The 16,807-nt window shown below is 42.2% G+C and overlaps 1 protein-coding gene and 1 long non-coding RNA gene across 7 annotated transcripts; one reads left to right on the top strand and one right to left on the bottom strand.

Moving 5' to 3' along the window:
• Positions 1-228: 228 nt before the first annotated feature.
• LOC145862967 (broad substrate specificity ATP-binding cassette transporter ABCG2-like) lies at positions 229-12,186 on the bottom strand. Of its 2 annotated transcripts, XM_082967831.1 has the most exons (6): positions 11,916-12,186; positions 7,123-7,308; positions 2,075-2,134; positions 1,896-2,013; positions 1,079-1,131; positions 229-852 (listed from the first exon to the last, which is right to left on the bottom strand). In XM_082967831.1, the coding sequence occupies exons 2-6, from the start codon at positions 7,305-7,307 to the stop codon at positions 705-707; spliced, it is 564 nt and encodes a 187-aa protein (XP_082823957.1). In that variant the 5' UTR covers position 7,308; positions 11,916-12,186; the 3' UTR covers positions 229-704. The 2 variants fall into 2 exon arrangements, with proteins under 2 accessions (XP_082823957.1, XP_082823958.1); XM_082967832.1 differs by lacking the exons at positions 2,075-2,134; positions 11,916-12,186 and having other exon boundaries at positions 7,123-7,541.
• On the top strand, positions 8,496-11,921 carry LOC106591135 (uncharacterized). Of its 5 annotated transcripts, XR_014382266.1 has the most exons (5): positions 8,502-8,730; positions 8,853-8,940; positions 9,387-9,681; positions 9,991-10,045; positions 10,381-11,921. It is a non-coding gene; the product is annotated as an uncharacterized LOC106591135 (long non-coding RNA). The 5 variants fall into 5 exon arrangements; XR_014382268.1 differs by having other exon boundaries at positions 8,496-8,730; positions 9,387-11,081; positions 11,185-11,921; XR_014382267.1 differs by having other exon boundaries at positions 8,496-8,730; positions 9,387-10,576; positions 10,697-11,921.
• Positions 12,187-16,807: the final 4,621 nt, after the last annotated feature.

The raw sequence follows: 16,807 nt of genomic DNA on the forward strand, positions 1-16,807 counted from the left end.
AAGGTGAGACTCTCACGAACACAATGGTGATCTGTCTGTCTGAACAGTTTGGGCTACACACTAATTAAGGTTAAATACATATTAAAGAAAATACAAATGTTTCCTGATCTTTCTTTTATCTCTCAGATATAGGACAGACACATCAGACTTCCTTTAAATTTTGTTTTGGGACTATCTGTTATTCAATGTGTTTGTATGGACTAACAGCAGTAAGGTCAAATAAAAATGTTCATCAAATATTTGTTTTATATATTTTTTGATACCTCAAGAAGTCTTAAAATTCTAAATCAAATAACAAAAAGATACTTGGTATGACCTTCTTAAAACAATTCCATATAGTTCAGTAGAACCCCTCCCCCGGCATAGACAGGACTTAGACTGTATTAAGGCACCAAAAAACAAGATCAACAGCACATCATATAACATTATTACACCACTACATATCTACAACACAAAATTTACAATACAACCATACAACAATATTACAATGTACTAGAGTGTGTGTGCTAGCGTGAGTGTGCTAGCGTGTGTGTGCTAGCGTGAGTGTGCTTGCGTGCGTGTGCTTGCGTGCGTGTGCTAGCGTGCGGGTGCTTGCCTGCGTGTGCTTGCGTGCGGGTGCTTGCGTGCGTGTGCTTGCGTGCGTGTGCTAACGTGCGTGTGTCTCTTCACAGTCCCTGTTGTTCCAGAAGGTGTAGTTTCATGTGTTACTTCCAGCGGTTGATCTGTCTGAGCTGTATGTAGGCCAAGACCATACACACCGTAATGATCCCACCCAGAGCTACATGGTTCTGCCAGAAACCCCAGGTGCTGCAGTCTATTCCCTGGGTCTCCAGGTACACCTCCCCTGGAAGACTGAGAGAGGGGGGGGGGGGTTAAAGGTCATAAACCCCAGGTGCTGTAGTCTATACACTAGACGAGGGGGGTGGGGGGTTGAGTACATATAGAGGGAGAGTAGAGAGATGTTGAATTACAAAGATCTGCCACACGGTGGCGGTGTCAGCATATAGATGGATGGACGAGGAGCATAAAAGGAGAGTAGAGAGAAATGAGAGAATGAAAGAAGGAGAGGTAAACTTACATGGTTGTGTTGTTGTAGAATATCTGTCCTTTAAACTCATTAATGGTCACAGCCTGATGGGGAGACAGAGGGAGAGAATAAACACACTATTACTACCAGACTGTCTAACTCTCTAATAGGAACATCAGACTGTCCAACTCTCTAATAGGACCATCAGACTGTCCAACTCTCTAATAGGACCATCAATCAGACTGTCCAACTCTCTAATAGGACCATCAATCAGACTGTCCAACTCTCTAATAGGACCATCAATCAGACTGTCCAACTCTCTAATAGGACCATCAATCAGACTGTCCAACTCTCTAATAGGACCATCAGACTGTCCAACTCTCTAATAGGACCATCAATCAGACTGTCCAACTCTCTAATAGGAACATCAGACTGTCCAACTCTCTAATAGGACCATCAGACTGTCCAACTCTCTAATAGGTCCATCAATCAGACTGTCCAACTCTCTAACGTGTTTGTGTGTGTGTGTGTGTGTGTGTGTGTGTGTGTGTGTGTGTGTGTGTGTGTGTGTGTGTGTGTGTGTGTGTGTGTGTGTGTGTGTGTGTGTGTGTGTGTGTGTGTGTGTGTGTGTGTGTCAGCTGTAGAATAATGTCTAGAGTCTAGTCTCAGGTTCACACTGAACAACAAGTTCTCTCTCACTGATGAGAGAGAGAGAGAGAGAGAGAGAGAGAGAGAGAAAATATTCCACTACCATAAATCCATTCTCATCATCAGATCACCATGACATAACCAGAATAATTTTGACCAGTCTGTCAACACCATAGAAAAGGTTTTTAGAAAAGGTAGACAACACACACACACACCCCACCTGCACCACGTAGGCAGATATGAGTCGGAGGTCAGAGTCCACCATCTTCGCATCGACCAGAACCTGACCAAACTTCAACCCTGCTGGGTCCTTACGACCTGCTATCACATCCAGGAGACTAGGGAGAGAGGAGAGGAGATAAAAGGAAAGAAGGAGAGGAGAAGGTGTATGTGACTTACGATGTTTTTCCACTTCCTGTTGGCCCCATGATGGCGTTCATCCCTGGTCTCATGATGCCACTGGAGAAGCCAATCAGAAATGACCATGACATAGAACAACCAATCAAAAGTGACCATGCTATAAAATGACCAATCAAGAGCAACTACCATTACACAGCATAACCAATCACTTGTGCTCAGGAACTTGTTAGCCCACTGAGATAAAGCCTAGGTGTTAAGCAGTGAGAGCTAGCTTTAGGGACCTTGTTTGCCCACTAAGATAAAGCCTAGGTGTTAAGCAGTGAGAGCTAGCTTTAGGGGACCTTGTTTGCCCACTGAGATAAAGGCTAGGTGTTAAGCAGTGAGAGCTAGCTTTAGGGACCTTGTTTGCCCACTGAGATAAAGGCTAGGTGTTAAGCAGTGAGAGCTAGCTTTAGGGACCTTGTTTGCCCACTGAGATAAAGGCTAGGTGTTAAGCAGTGAGAGCTAGCTTTAGGGACCTTGTTTGCCCACTAAGATAAAGCCTAGGTGTTAAGCAGTGAGAGCTAGCTTTAGGGACCTTGTTTGCCCACTGAGATAAAGGCTAGGTGTTAAGCAGTGAGAGCTAGCTTAGGGACCTTGTTTGCCCACTGAGATAAAGGCTAGGTGTTAAGCAGCGAGAGCTAGCTTTAGGGACCTTGTTTGCCCACTGAGATAAAGGCTAGGTGTTAAGCAGCGAGAGCTAGCTTTAGGGACCTTGTTTGCCCACTGAGATAAAGCCTAGGTGTTAAGCAGTGAGAGATAGCTTTAGGGACCTTGTTTGCCCACTGAGATAAAGCCTAGGTGTTAAGCAGTGAGAGATAGCATTAGTGTGTTGTGGACTAGAGTACAGAACAAGGAATTTTAACGCAACTGTTTTCCAACAGTTTAAATTCCTTGAGTACAATGTCAAAAGGCAAGGGGAGTGGTCAACACCAGATAACATCAATACATCCAGTCACTAAAACATCACTACATCCAGTCACTACAACAACAATACAACATCACTACATCCAGTCACTACAACATCAATACATCCAGTCACTACAACATCACTACAACATCAATACATCCAGTCACTACAACATCAATACATCCAGTCAAAACTACATCAATACATCCAGTCACTACAACAACATCAACACATCCAGTCACTACAACATCACTACAACATCAATACATCCAGTCACTACAACATCAATACATCCAGTCACTACAACATCACTACAACATCAATACATCCAGTCACTACAACGTCAGTACATCCAGTCACTACAACATCAATACATCCAGTCAAAACTACATCAATACATCCAGTCACTACAACATCAATACAACATCAATACATCCAGTCACTACAACATCACTACAACATCAATACATCCAGTCAAAACTACATCAATACATCCAGTCACTACAACATCAATACAACATGAATACATCCAGTCACTACAACATCATACATCCAGTCACTACAACATCACTACAACATCAATACATCCAGTCACTACAACGTCAGTACATCCAGTCACTACAACATCAATACATCCAGTCAAAACTACATCAATACATCAAGTCACTACAACATCAATACAACATCAATACATCCAGTCACTACAACATCACTACAACATCAATACATCCAGTCAAAACTACATCAATACATCCAGTCACTACAACATCAATACAACATCAATACATCCAGTCACTACAACATCAATACATCCAGTCACTACAACATCACTACAACATAAATACATCCAGTCACTACAACGTCAGTACATCCAGTCACTACAACATCAATACATCCAGTCAAAACTACATCAATACATCCAGTCACTACAACATCACTACAACATCAATACATCCAGTCACTACAACATCACTACAACATCAATACATCAGTCAAAACTACATCAATACATCCAGTCACTACAACATCAATACAACATCAATACATCCAGTCACTACAACATCACTACAACATCAATACATCCAGTCACTACAACGTCACTACAACATCAATACATCCTGTCATTACAACATCACTACATCCAGTCACTACAACATCAATACATCCAGTCACTACAACATCACTACATCCAGTCACTACAACATCAATACATCCAGTCACTACAACATCACTACAACATCAATACATCCAGTCACTACAACATCAATACATCCAGTCACTACAACATCACTACAACATCAATACATCCAGTCACTACAACATCAATACATCCAGTCACTACAACATCACTACAACATCAATACATCCAGTCACTACAACATCAATACATCCAGTCACTACATCACTACAACATCAATACATCCAGTCACTACAACATCACTACAACATCAATACATCCAGTCACTACAACATCACTACAACATCAATACATCCAGTCACTACAACATCACTACAACATCAATACATCCAGTCACTACAACATCACTACAACATCAATACATCCAGTCACTACAACATCACTACAACATCAATACATCCAGTCACTACAACATCAATACATCCAGTCACTACAACATCACTACAACATCAATACATCCAGTCACTACAACATCAATACATCCAGTCACTACAACATCAATACATCCAGTCACTACAACATCACTACAACATCAATACATCCAGTCACTACAACATCACTACAACATCAATACATCCAGTCACTACAACATCAATTCATCCAGTCACTTCAACATCACTACAACATCAATACAACATCACTACAACATCATTACATCCAGTCACTACAACATCAATACAACATCAATACATCCAGTCACTACAACATCATTACAACATCAATACATCCAGTCACTACAACATCACTTCAACATCAATACATCCAGTCACTACAACATCACTACAACATCAATACATCCAGTCACTTCAACATCAATACATCCAGTCACTACAACATCACTACAACATCAATACATCCAGTCACTACAACATCAATACATCCAGTCACTACAACATCAATTCATCCAGTCACTACAACATCACTACAACATCAATACAACATCACTACAACATCACTACAACAACACTACATCCAGTCACTACAACATCAATTCATCCAGTCACTTCAACATCACTACAACATCAATACAACATCACTACAACATCATTACATCCAGTCACTACAACATCAATACAACATCAATACATCCAGTCACTACAACATCATTACAACATCAATACATCCAGTCACTACAACATCACTTCAACATCAATACATCCAGTCACTACTACAACATCACTACAACATCAATACATCCAGTCACTTCAACATCAATACAAATCCAGTCACTACAACATCACTACAACATCAATACATCCAGTCACTACAACATCAATACATCCAGTCACTACAACATCAATTCATCCAGTCACTACAACATCACTACAACATCAATACAACATCACTACAACATCACTACAACAACACTACATCCAGTCACTACAACATCAATACATCCAGTCAAAAATCCTCGAAGAAAACCTGGTTCAGTCTGCTTTCCAACAGACACTGGGAGACAAATTCAGCAGGACAATTCAGCAGGACAATAACTTAAAACACAAGGCCAGATATACACTGGAGTTGCTCCCAAGAAGACCTTGAATGAATGAATGAATTAATTAATTAAATTGTATTTTCGTGTCAAATCGGCAATTGGCAACCCATCCCTTATGGGATCAATTGACACATAAACAAATATTACAATAGTGTGTTCTCTGCTTTGGGCATCGCAAGAGTGAAAACAAAGTAAGGTAGAAATTACTACATAATAGTAAATTACATTCCTAGATTAGTACAATAATATACACACATAACATATACAGATAAATAAATACAGAATGTTGTATTTATCCTGTTGAATGTTCCTGAGTGACCAAGTTACAGTTTTGACTTAAATTGGCTGGAAAGTCTATGGCATGCCTTGAAAATGGCTTTCTAGCAATGATCAACAACCATCTTGACAGACCTTGAATAATTTTTTTCTAGTATAATGTGCAAATAATGTACAATCCAGGTGTGTAAAGCTCTTAGAGACTTACCCAGAAAGACTCACAGCTCTAATCGCTGCCAAATGCAATTCTAACATTTATTGACTCAGGGGGTTGTATACTTAAGTAAATGAGCTATTTCTGTATTTCATTGTCAATACATACAAGACATATGAGTTTTTTATTTGTCATTAATGTTTTACGAATGTTAAAATTCACTTTGACATTACAGAGTATTTTATATAGATTGTTATAAAATCAGTTTTAATCCCACTTTGTAACACAATAAAATATGTAAAAACTCAAGGGAGGGGAATACTTTCTGAAGACACTGTAGATACTAACCACTGATCTAGGACCTGAAGACACTGTAGATACTAACCATAACCACTGATCTAGGACCTGAAAACACTGTAGATACTAACCATAACCACTGATCTAGGACCTGAAGGCACTGTAGATACTAACCACTGATCTAGGACCTGAAGGCACTGTAGATACTAACCACTGATCTAGGACCTGAAGACACTGTGAATACGAACCATAACCACTGATCTAGGACCTGAAGGCACTGTGAATACGAACCATAACCACTGATCTAGGACCTGAAGGCACTGTGGATACGAACCACTGATCTAGGACCTAAAGGCACTGTGGATACAAACCACTGATCTAGGACCTGAAGACACTGTGGATACGAACCATAACCACTGATCTAGGACCTAAAGGCACTGTGGATACGAACCACTGATCTAGGACCTGAAGACACTGTGGATACGAACCATAACCACTGATCTAGGACCTGAAGGCACTGTAGATACAAAGCACTGATCTAGGACCTGAAGGCACTGTGGATACGAACCATAACCACAGATCTAGGACCTCATCTGTATAAACACAGCCATTTACACACACAGATGGACAAGTATTAACAAATCTTAATTTTTTTCTTTACCATGGTCTCTCTGTCTCTCTCTCTCTCTCATCCTCCCCCCCACACCCATTCCCCTACCTAACGTCTTTGAGGATGTGTTTCTCAGTTTCTCTCTTGTGGCAGAGTCCATTGCTCTCCATGACAGAGTAGTGTAGTCTGGAGAAGGAGACGGTTGGACCAGGCACCTGGAACATCACCTCTGGATCATCTGCTGCTGGGACTCCTGCTGGGCTGCCTGGCTCACCATTCTGGGGCTTAGACATCCTCCTCACAGAAAGAGGGAGAAGGAGAGAGAGAGAGAGGGGGGGGGGGGGGGGGAGAGAGAGAGAAAGAGAGAGAGAAGACAGGGAAGACAGGGAAGACAGAGAGAGAAAGAAGGGAACAGAGAAAAAATTATGTTAGATAGATAAAGTGAGAGACAGACAGAGAGAGAGGGGAGTTGTCTGCTGCAGTAGCTATCTAACCTATGTTCTAACTTCAAGGCAATGTTCCCAGATTGCCCTGCCCCGCCTCCTTACGCCCCTTGTCAACCAATCACACAGGGGCATGGGTGTGGCCACGCCCTACCAGAGGGCAGGATGTTGAACTTTGAACCTTGGCCTTGACCTTGACAACAGGAGAGCACGGCAGCACGTGCAACGACGCCTGTCTTCACCAATGATGTGTATATAAACCCTAGACTGCTGATGCTATATATTTGCAACTGAGTGGCTTGAAGTCACCAGTTGGCCATATTGGAACTCCCCGGTCGGAGCAGTCCTCCATAGGAATGAATGGAATTAAATGTTTCAAGGACAGAATTATATACTCTGATGTAGAGGAGGAAAAGACTTAAAGAAAAATGTTTTAATACTATATATATATATATATATATATATATATATATATATATATATATATATATATATATATATATATATATGTGTGTGTGTATCTGCAGAATAAATGTGTCAAAACGAATGTAGAATGTAGTAACAGAGCCCCACAGTAGAGGTGTAGACATAATACATGCATTTCTATATCTTCCAATGGAGGAGGAGTACAACACAGCGCCTCCTGTCAGTCATCTAGTGTATTTAGATGGCTGAGCGGTGGCTTCAACACAGCGCCCCCTGTCAGTCATCTAGTGCATTTAGATGGCTGAGCGGTGGCTTCAACACAGCGCCCCCTGTCAGTCATCTAGTGTATTTAGATGGCTGAGCGGTGGCTTCAACACAGCGCCCCCTGTCAGTCATCCAGGGTTTATCTACATCATTGGTCTTCACCTGTGTACATCTTCATTATCAGACTATAGAGTACCACAGTATGGGTCATAATACCCCTAAAACATAGCGGTAAAACCAGGAAATGGTTCCAATTGTTTTTTACACCAGTCATTTCCCCATCTGAGATTTTAGAACTACTTCATACCAGGTTTGTGTTTGGTGTAGTCTTACCCTGGCGTGACGTTTTTGATAACCATGGAAATCTCTCTCGGACAAGGGAACTTTTATCAATATATTCACATATAATTACCTCCCAAAAATGAAACGCTAATTAGCCGCTAATGTGGCTATCATACAGAACTACACATCCTGTTGCAAGCTTTGACGTCATCCCTCAAGACACATTTCTCCATGCAAACTCTCATCAACAAGTATCAAGTAACCTAGCAAGTAGATATTATGTCCTTTTTTGTTTTGTCGTGTAAGTAATTGATATTGTGTATTTGTCGTGTATATTCTTCTTTACTATTTTTCAAATTACCTAGCTAGCTACCTTAGTATTTTCACATTACTATAATTTTAATTACCTTCTGGCCTTTGTAGTGAACTAGCTAACGTTAGGCCGGCACCATGGCAAGGATAGTTGGTTAGCTAGCATGTCACCGCTAAGAAGAGTCTGACTACATGGACGGTAAGCTAATGTTATTAACTAACTAGCTAGCTAAATATTGCCTGGTGGGCTAGCTAGTTAGGTACCTTGGTTGGCTAGTTATCTACATTTGCTAAAGTTGGCTAGCTAGTTAGGTACCTTGGTTGGCTAGTTAGTTACATTAGCTAAAGTTGGCTAGCTAGTTAGGTACCTTGGTTGGCTAGTTAGTTACATTAGCTAAAGTTGGCTAACTAGTTAGGTACCTTGGTTGGCTAGTTAGCTACTTTAGCTAAAGTTGGCTAGCTAGCTCACAAAGGACTCATTGCAATACTTCACCTCTTTGGGCAAATAGTACCCTAGACTGTCCAAGGTTTGTTTGTATTACTTTAAACAATGTGTTTTCTGTCCAGATAAAGTTGGTGATACAGGATTGAAAAAGACCTGCATTGACATTTTGACTTGTTGTCCCCTTTTTCGCCATGTTTTAGACATGAGGCGTGACATGCGGAACATCAGGCTAACCCCATGAGAAGCAGGGCATGACCAACACCACCCTCAGCAAGAACATCTGCTGGAAGTGATGTCTCTCCCATCCTTAGATGTACTCTCTCTCTCTCTCTCTCTCTCTCTATCTCTCTCTCTCTCTATCTCTCTCTCTCTCTCTCGTTAAGCAGTCCAGAGGATTTTCGTAGGGTGTGTCCTATCCAACTCTACTTACTTCTTATTTGGAGTTCAATGGTAACATTGAAGTTCCAGGCACAAAGGATGATGCCAGGATAGCAGGTAGGCCTTTGGTTTGATGTTGCTTTGCTTTGATGTTGGCAGTTAATTTGAAATATTGTCAGTTAAATGTAAATATTGTGAGTTAATCATTCCACTTAAACTCTCTGGCTAGTTAGCTGACAAACAAGCATACTGTGCAGATATATCTACAAACTCACCTGGCTAATTAATAGTTTGAGGAGGACTGACATGATGCTGTGCTGTTGCATTTTCTAAATTACCTGGTACAACAGCAAAATGAACTAAACAGAAACATCTGCTAACTACTTTAATTATTGAAAATGCTCAGGCAGCTGCATTTTCTCTTAGGAAAGAAAAATTGCCCTGTATTTACCAGAAAAGGAAGCTCCACACAGCGAAGGGGGTAAGAAATAATTAGAACATCACAGATATAAATTCCCACTGTGTCCATGATAAAATGCAGTTTTTATACTACTGAATGAAACTGTGAAGAGATGCACTCAGAAAAGTCTTTGTGATTGAACTTACTTTAACTACATTACTTTAGTTGGCTGCTTGTATATAATATAACTTATTCTGGGAGTCTAGCGTGTGTGTATGAACTATGAGGAATATTTTTGGACCATTGGCTCCCTGAAAACAGGTACTGACAGGAGGACGAGGCCCATGACGAGTGATGATCCAGTGCCAGTGTTTAAAAACTATTTACAAGATATTTACAGATGTTCACTGTTGCAGTGCCGACTTTGGGAGCATGTGGTCCTTGAAACACTCCTCTAGTCCAGCAATAGGAGTCTGCCAGAGGTCATCCCGCTGTATGGGGATGGTGATGGAGGCTTTGGGGGTCCACGACAATGAAGAAGCAGGTGTCCCTTCCAGTGATGTGGAGCTGACCTTGGACCTGGTGTCAGTAAGGATGGTCTTCACAGAGGCAGTAAGACCCTCCCTCCACTTGGATATAGAAATCCTTCAACTTCACTCCCTCTTCAATGGTCAGGTCCCTTTAGGCACCATAGGAACACTTGACCTCCACCACCTCTGTGTTGCCCACCAGACCATCCAGTGAGGCACCCATGATCCCAGACCATCCGGTGAGACACCCAGGATCCCAGACCATCCGGTGAGACACCCTGGATCCCAGACCATCCGGTGAGACACCCTGGATCCCAGACCATCCGGTGAGACACCCTGGATCCCAGACCATCCGGTGAGACACCCTGGATCCCAGACCATCCGGTGAGGCACCCTGGATCCCAGACCATCCGGTGAGGCACCCTGGATCCCAGACCATCCGGTGAGACACCCTGGATCCCAGACCATCCGGTGAGGCACCCTGGATCCCAGACCATCCGGTGAGGCACCCAGGATCCCAGACCATCCGGTGAGGCACCCAGGATCCCAGACCATCCGGTGAGGCACCCAGGATCCCAGACCATCCGGTGAGGCACCCAGGATCCCAGACCCTGTGACCTTGCACATCCATCCCTGTAACCATTTTGAATGCCTTGATGCCCTCTTTGTTATCTGTGCCCCACTTTACAGACAACACCCCATCCAACGACTGATCTGAGGAGCCTTTAAGCAGCGACCGAGTAACTTGCTTGGTCCTAACCACTGATCCAGAACTGCTGTCCGTCAACCTCCCTCTCCTCATGTTGTGCCAGTTGGGGTTGATGCGCTGTCCAACTGTTGCCTGCCTGCCATATAGCCTCCTGCTGCTCCACCGACAGCGCCATGCCAGCCAGAATGCCTGCATGCCCCAGGTGCCCTTGTTTTTTTTACAATGTCCGGATGAAAGGGAGGGGTAGCGGTTGTTCAGGATAGGTTCAAGGAGACATGCCATTCTACTGAACCTACACACGGAGAGAGTTCCATAGCCACTGAGTATCCTCCTCTGTGGGCTCCTGGGACAGAGGGTTATAGTCTCCGGCCGGGTACAGGTCCTCCACTGACTGCACCTGGTTGGTTGGCTTCCTCCACACTCATTCCACATCCGTACAGCTGATATTGTGAACCGCCAAAATAGGCTGCATGGTTCCACTGATGAGCTCCATGGAGGCATTCTCATGTGGTAGAGAATCCCCTGGTCACCTATAGAGACCTGCCAAGAGGAAGTGGTCACATATAGAGACCTGCCAACAGGAAGGATGTTAAGAGCCACATCCCTTTCCGTGCCCGACTCTGAACACCTTGGAATGGATTTGTTGTAAGAAATGTGCTACGTAAGTTAGGATTGATTTGATTGGGGAAAGGGGGATACGACAGATTTTTACCTTGTCAGCTCGGGGATTCGATCCAGCAACCGTCCAGTGACTGGCCCAACACTCTAACCACTAGGCTACCTGCCGATTGATGACATCACAGCTGTAGGATATATAATAAACTGTCATTTTCACACGAGGACAAGTGCAGTTTTTCCATAAACTTTTAGTTAATAACTTGGGATTTTACCACTTGACATATCAATCATAATAGTGGGAAGGATCCTATAGATCCAGACTGTGTGAATGGATAAACTCTGAATAAAAAAATACTGTTCCTGTGAAGATTTGTCTCTGGTCATGAAAACTATACTGAACAAAATATATGTAAAGTGTTGGTCCAATGTTTCATGAGATGAAAAAACAACATTCCATTAATGTTCCATACGCACAGAAAAGCTGATTTCTCTCAAATTTGGTGCACACATTTGTTTACATCCCCTGTTAATGAGTATTTCTCCTTTGTCAAGATAATCCATCTATCTGACAGGTGTGGCATATCAAGAAACTGATTAAACAGCATGATCATTACTGGGGACAATAAAAGATCACTCTAAAATGTGCAGTTTTGTCACACAACACAATGCCACTGAAGGAGCGTGCAATTGGCATGCTGACTGCAGGAATGTCCACCAGAGCTGTTGCCAGAGATTTGAATGTTCAATTCTCTACCATAAGCCACCTCCAATGTTGTTTTAGAGAATTTGGCATTACCTCCAACTGGACTGAAAACCAGTGTAACCACGCCAGCCCAGGACATCCACATCTGGCTTCTTCACCTGCATGATTGTCTGAGACCAGACACCCCAACAGCTGATTAAACTAATTCTGATTGGTTGGGCCTGGCTCCCCAGTGGGTGGGCCTATGCCCTCCCGGGCTCACCCATGGCTGCGCCCCTGCCCAGTCATGTGAAATCAATAGATTAGGGCCTAAAACATTTTTTTCAATTTACTGATTTCCTTACATGAACTGTAACTCAGTAAAATCTGGAAATTGTTGTATGTTGCGTTTATATTTTGGTTCAGTATACAATGTCAGTTGATTTTTTTTGTATTAATTCTCATCGATGACAACATTCTAGAACTGAGTTATCACTCATCTAAGGCTGGTATCCGTGGTAACCTGGTTAATGATTATATAATTGATTAAGTGTCTCTTTCCTTGTAGAATGTTGACTGCTGTATAGAACACATTGTATTGCTAAGATGCTCAAACTTAATAGCTACAGTCACCGACACAGGATAAACTTTATCCCTCATGCTGGCCCTGACCAAACTGGTAAGTTACCCCTCACTATAGCTGCACTTCTCCACATGGCTAGACTTCTAGTGGTCTTCTCTACATGGCCAGACTTCTAGTGGTCTCCACATGGCCAGACTTCCAGTGGTCTTCTCCACATGGCCAGACTTCTAGTGGTCTTCTCCACATGGCCAGACTTCCAGTGGTCTTCTCCACATGGCCAGACTTCTAGTGGTTTCCACATGGCCAGACTTCTAGTGGTCTTCTTCACATGGCCAGACTTCTAGTGGTTTCCACATGGCCAGACTTCTAGTGGTCTTCTCCATGTAGCCAGACTTCTAGTGGTTTCCACATGGCCAGACTTCTAGTGGTCTTCTCCACATAGCCAGACTTCTAGTGGTCTTCTCCCCTTTCAATAATCTGATGCTCATCCTTGTAAAAAGCCATGAGTTCTGAAGTAGACGCCAAAGTCGACATACTGTACAAACAATTATCTAGGCTAAGTAATACAAAACTATGTTTTGATCTACTGCTCTGCTAACTAGCTAGCTAATGTCTAAAACACTTAGACTATGGAATGGAGGCATTAATTTACCCTTTCATACAGTTATTATGCTAACTAGCTAGCTAAAGTCTAAAACACTTAGACTATGGAATGGAGGCATTCATTTACCCTTTCATACAGTTATTATGCTAACTAGCTAGCTAAAGTCTAAAACACTTAGACTATGGAATGGAGGCATTAATTTACCCTTTCATACAGTTATTATGCTAACTAGCTAGCTAAAGTCTAAAACACTTAGACTATGGAATGGAGGCATTAATTTACCCTTTCATACAGTTATTATGCTAACTAGCTAGCTAAAGTCTAAAACACTTAGACTATGGAATGGAGGCATTAATTTACCCTTTCATACAGTTATTATGCTAACTAGCTAGCTAAAGTCTAAAACACTTAGACTATGGAATGGAGGCATTAATTTACCCTTTCATACAGTTATTATGCTAACTAGCTAGTTAAAGTGTAGTCAGTGTGTAGTCTTAGATTTAACAGTAGTAGACCAGCCAACCTGGAATTTAATTGTAATTGTTTTGCTTGGTACAGGCTGTCATCCATCCTTGAACAAACAATAATTTTAGATACACAAAGTTAGGTCTAGGTTTAGGTATAATGGAAATAGTAATAGATTTAGGTCAAATATCCTGACATTCTCAACTAAACCTGAGTGGATAATAAAACACATAGACTACGGAATTGATGCATTCATTTACTTTTCATTACAGTTATTATGCTTTAAAACATGGAAAAATACAGAAAATATGAACATTCTGATGTCTTCAGCTATAGTTGACCACCACTAAGGACCTAGAGGACGTTGACCCTCTGAGAAAACTGTGGGAGACCCCACTGAACCAGAAGAACCTTACCTCGTAAGAATCGTACTTTCTGAGACAGAGATATTGAAACTGTAAATGTAATTTTAAAGGGGGTAAAAAGTACAAGCATCCAAATAGGATAGTCACAGATTCTGACCAAAATTCACTGAACAGATCAAGATAAAATGACTATTTTAAAGATGCACTGTGCAGAAATCACTCCACCATTTCCTGTTTTGATAAAATTCTAATAGTTCGCTTAATTTCAGTTTATGTGACAAAAACAAAAAAGTATAGTGTAGAGAATCCATTGTACTCACTGGTATGTAATCTTTGGGTGCAAAGGGAAGCCTGGCTTCCCCAAGAAATGGACAAAGAAAAATAAATGGATCTTTCTATTTTTATGTTTCATAATTTTCCTTCAATTCACAAGAGGCTGAATGTATCTCACGGGAGAAAGCATCCAAGCGAGTGAAACAGCTCCCCTCTGTCTCTGTATGTGTACGCCATCTATCTGATGCTGTCTGGTCAAAAAGAGTATGACATTGTTTGTCGCCCGTAGTACTGAATGCAAGGGAAGCCAGAGAGCACTTGCCTTCCCTTGATAAAAAACAATGTTAAAATAATAGTCCACCATCTTTGAGCAAAACTGAGTGAACTCAACCGTGAATGGTCCTGGCACACCAAAAAAAAAAAAAAGGTGTCAAGGAAAGCCAGTTTGGATTTGGCTTCGCCCCAATCACATCAAAAGCGCACGTCATTTACAGATATATATTTTTTTATTGTTGCATCTCGTTGTGTTGTTCTCCGGTGGCTAGCTAGTTAGCTAAAATCTTCACTTTCCTAAATTAGCCGTGGATGGAAATAGGTTGACATGGAAATGGTGCTGGAATAGTGGAGGCAGCTCCATTGACTATACACACACGTACACATGGATTTGTGTTGTGGAGTAGAGGCCTGAGGACTCACACTTAGTGTGTTGTAGATATGTGGTAGTAGAGTAGGGGCCTGAGGACTCACACTTAGTGTGTTGTATATATGTGGTAGTAGAGTAGAGGCCTGAGGACACACACTTAGTGTGTTGTGAAATCTGTTGTTAATGTATTGTAATGTTTTTAAAATTGTATAACTGCCTTAATTTTTTCCTGGACCCCAGGAAGAGTAAGGGGATCCATAATAAATACAAATCCAAATGTTGCTGTCCAGTTTTGTGATGAAACAAAAGTGTGGTTGAATTTATTCTGCCAAAGTGTGTTCTTATTGCCTATATATCACGGTGGCAAGGCATATGAACTAACAGGTTATAGTGAGGTCGGGCACTGATGTTGGGCAATTAGGCCTGGCTCGCAGTCGACGTTTCAATTCATCCCAAAGGTGTTTGATGAGGTTGAGGTCAGGGCTCTGTGCAAGCCAGTCAAGTTCTTCCACATCGAACTCGACAAACCATTGTCATGCTGAAACAGGAAAGGGCCTTCCCCAAACTGTTGCCACAAAGTTGTAAGCACAGAAACGTCTCGAATGTCATTGTATGCTGTAGCATTAAGATTCCCCTTACTTGGATTTAAGGAGCCTAGCCCGAACCATGAAAAACAGCCCCAGAACATTATTCCTCCTCCACCAAACTTTACAGTTGGAAATATGCATTGGGGCAAGTAGCGTTCTCCTGGCATCCGCCAAACCCAGATTCATCCGTCGGACTGCCAGATGGTGAAGTGGGATTCATCACTCCAGAGAAAGCATTTCCACTGCTCCAGAGTCCAATGGCGGCGAGCTTTATGCCAAGCCGACACTTGGCATTGCGCATGGCGATCTTAGGTTTGTGTGCGACTGCTCGGCCATGGAAACTAATTTCATGAAGCTCCCGATTAACATTTCTTGTGCTGACGAAGAAACAGTTCTTGTGCTGACATTTCTTCCAGAGGCAGTTTGAAACTCGGTAGTGAGTGTTGCAACTGAGGACAGATGATTTCTACACGCTTCAGCACTCGGTGGACCCGTTCTGTGAGCTTGTGTGGACTACCATTTTGCAGCTGAGTCGTTGTTGCTCCTAGACGTTTCCACATCACAATAACAGCACTTACAGTTGACTGGGAAAGCTCTAGCAGGGCAGAACATTGATGAACTGACTTGTTGGTAAGGTGGCATCCTATGACGGTGCCACGTTGAAAGTCACTGAGCTCTTCAGTAAGGCCATTCTACTACCAAAGTTTGTCTACGGAAATTGCATGGCTGTGTGCTCGATTTTATACTCCTGTCAACAACGGGTGTGGCTGATCCACTAATTTGA

This window comes from Salmo salar, chromosome 02 (assembly GCF_965601325.2).
Source record: "Salmo salar chromosome 02, fSalSal1, whole genome shotgun sequence".
Lineage (NCBI taxonomy): Eukaryota > Metazoa > Chordata > Actinopteri > Salmoniformes > Salmonidae > Salmo > Salmo salar.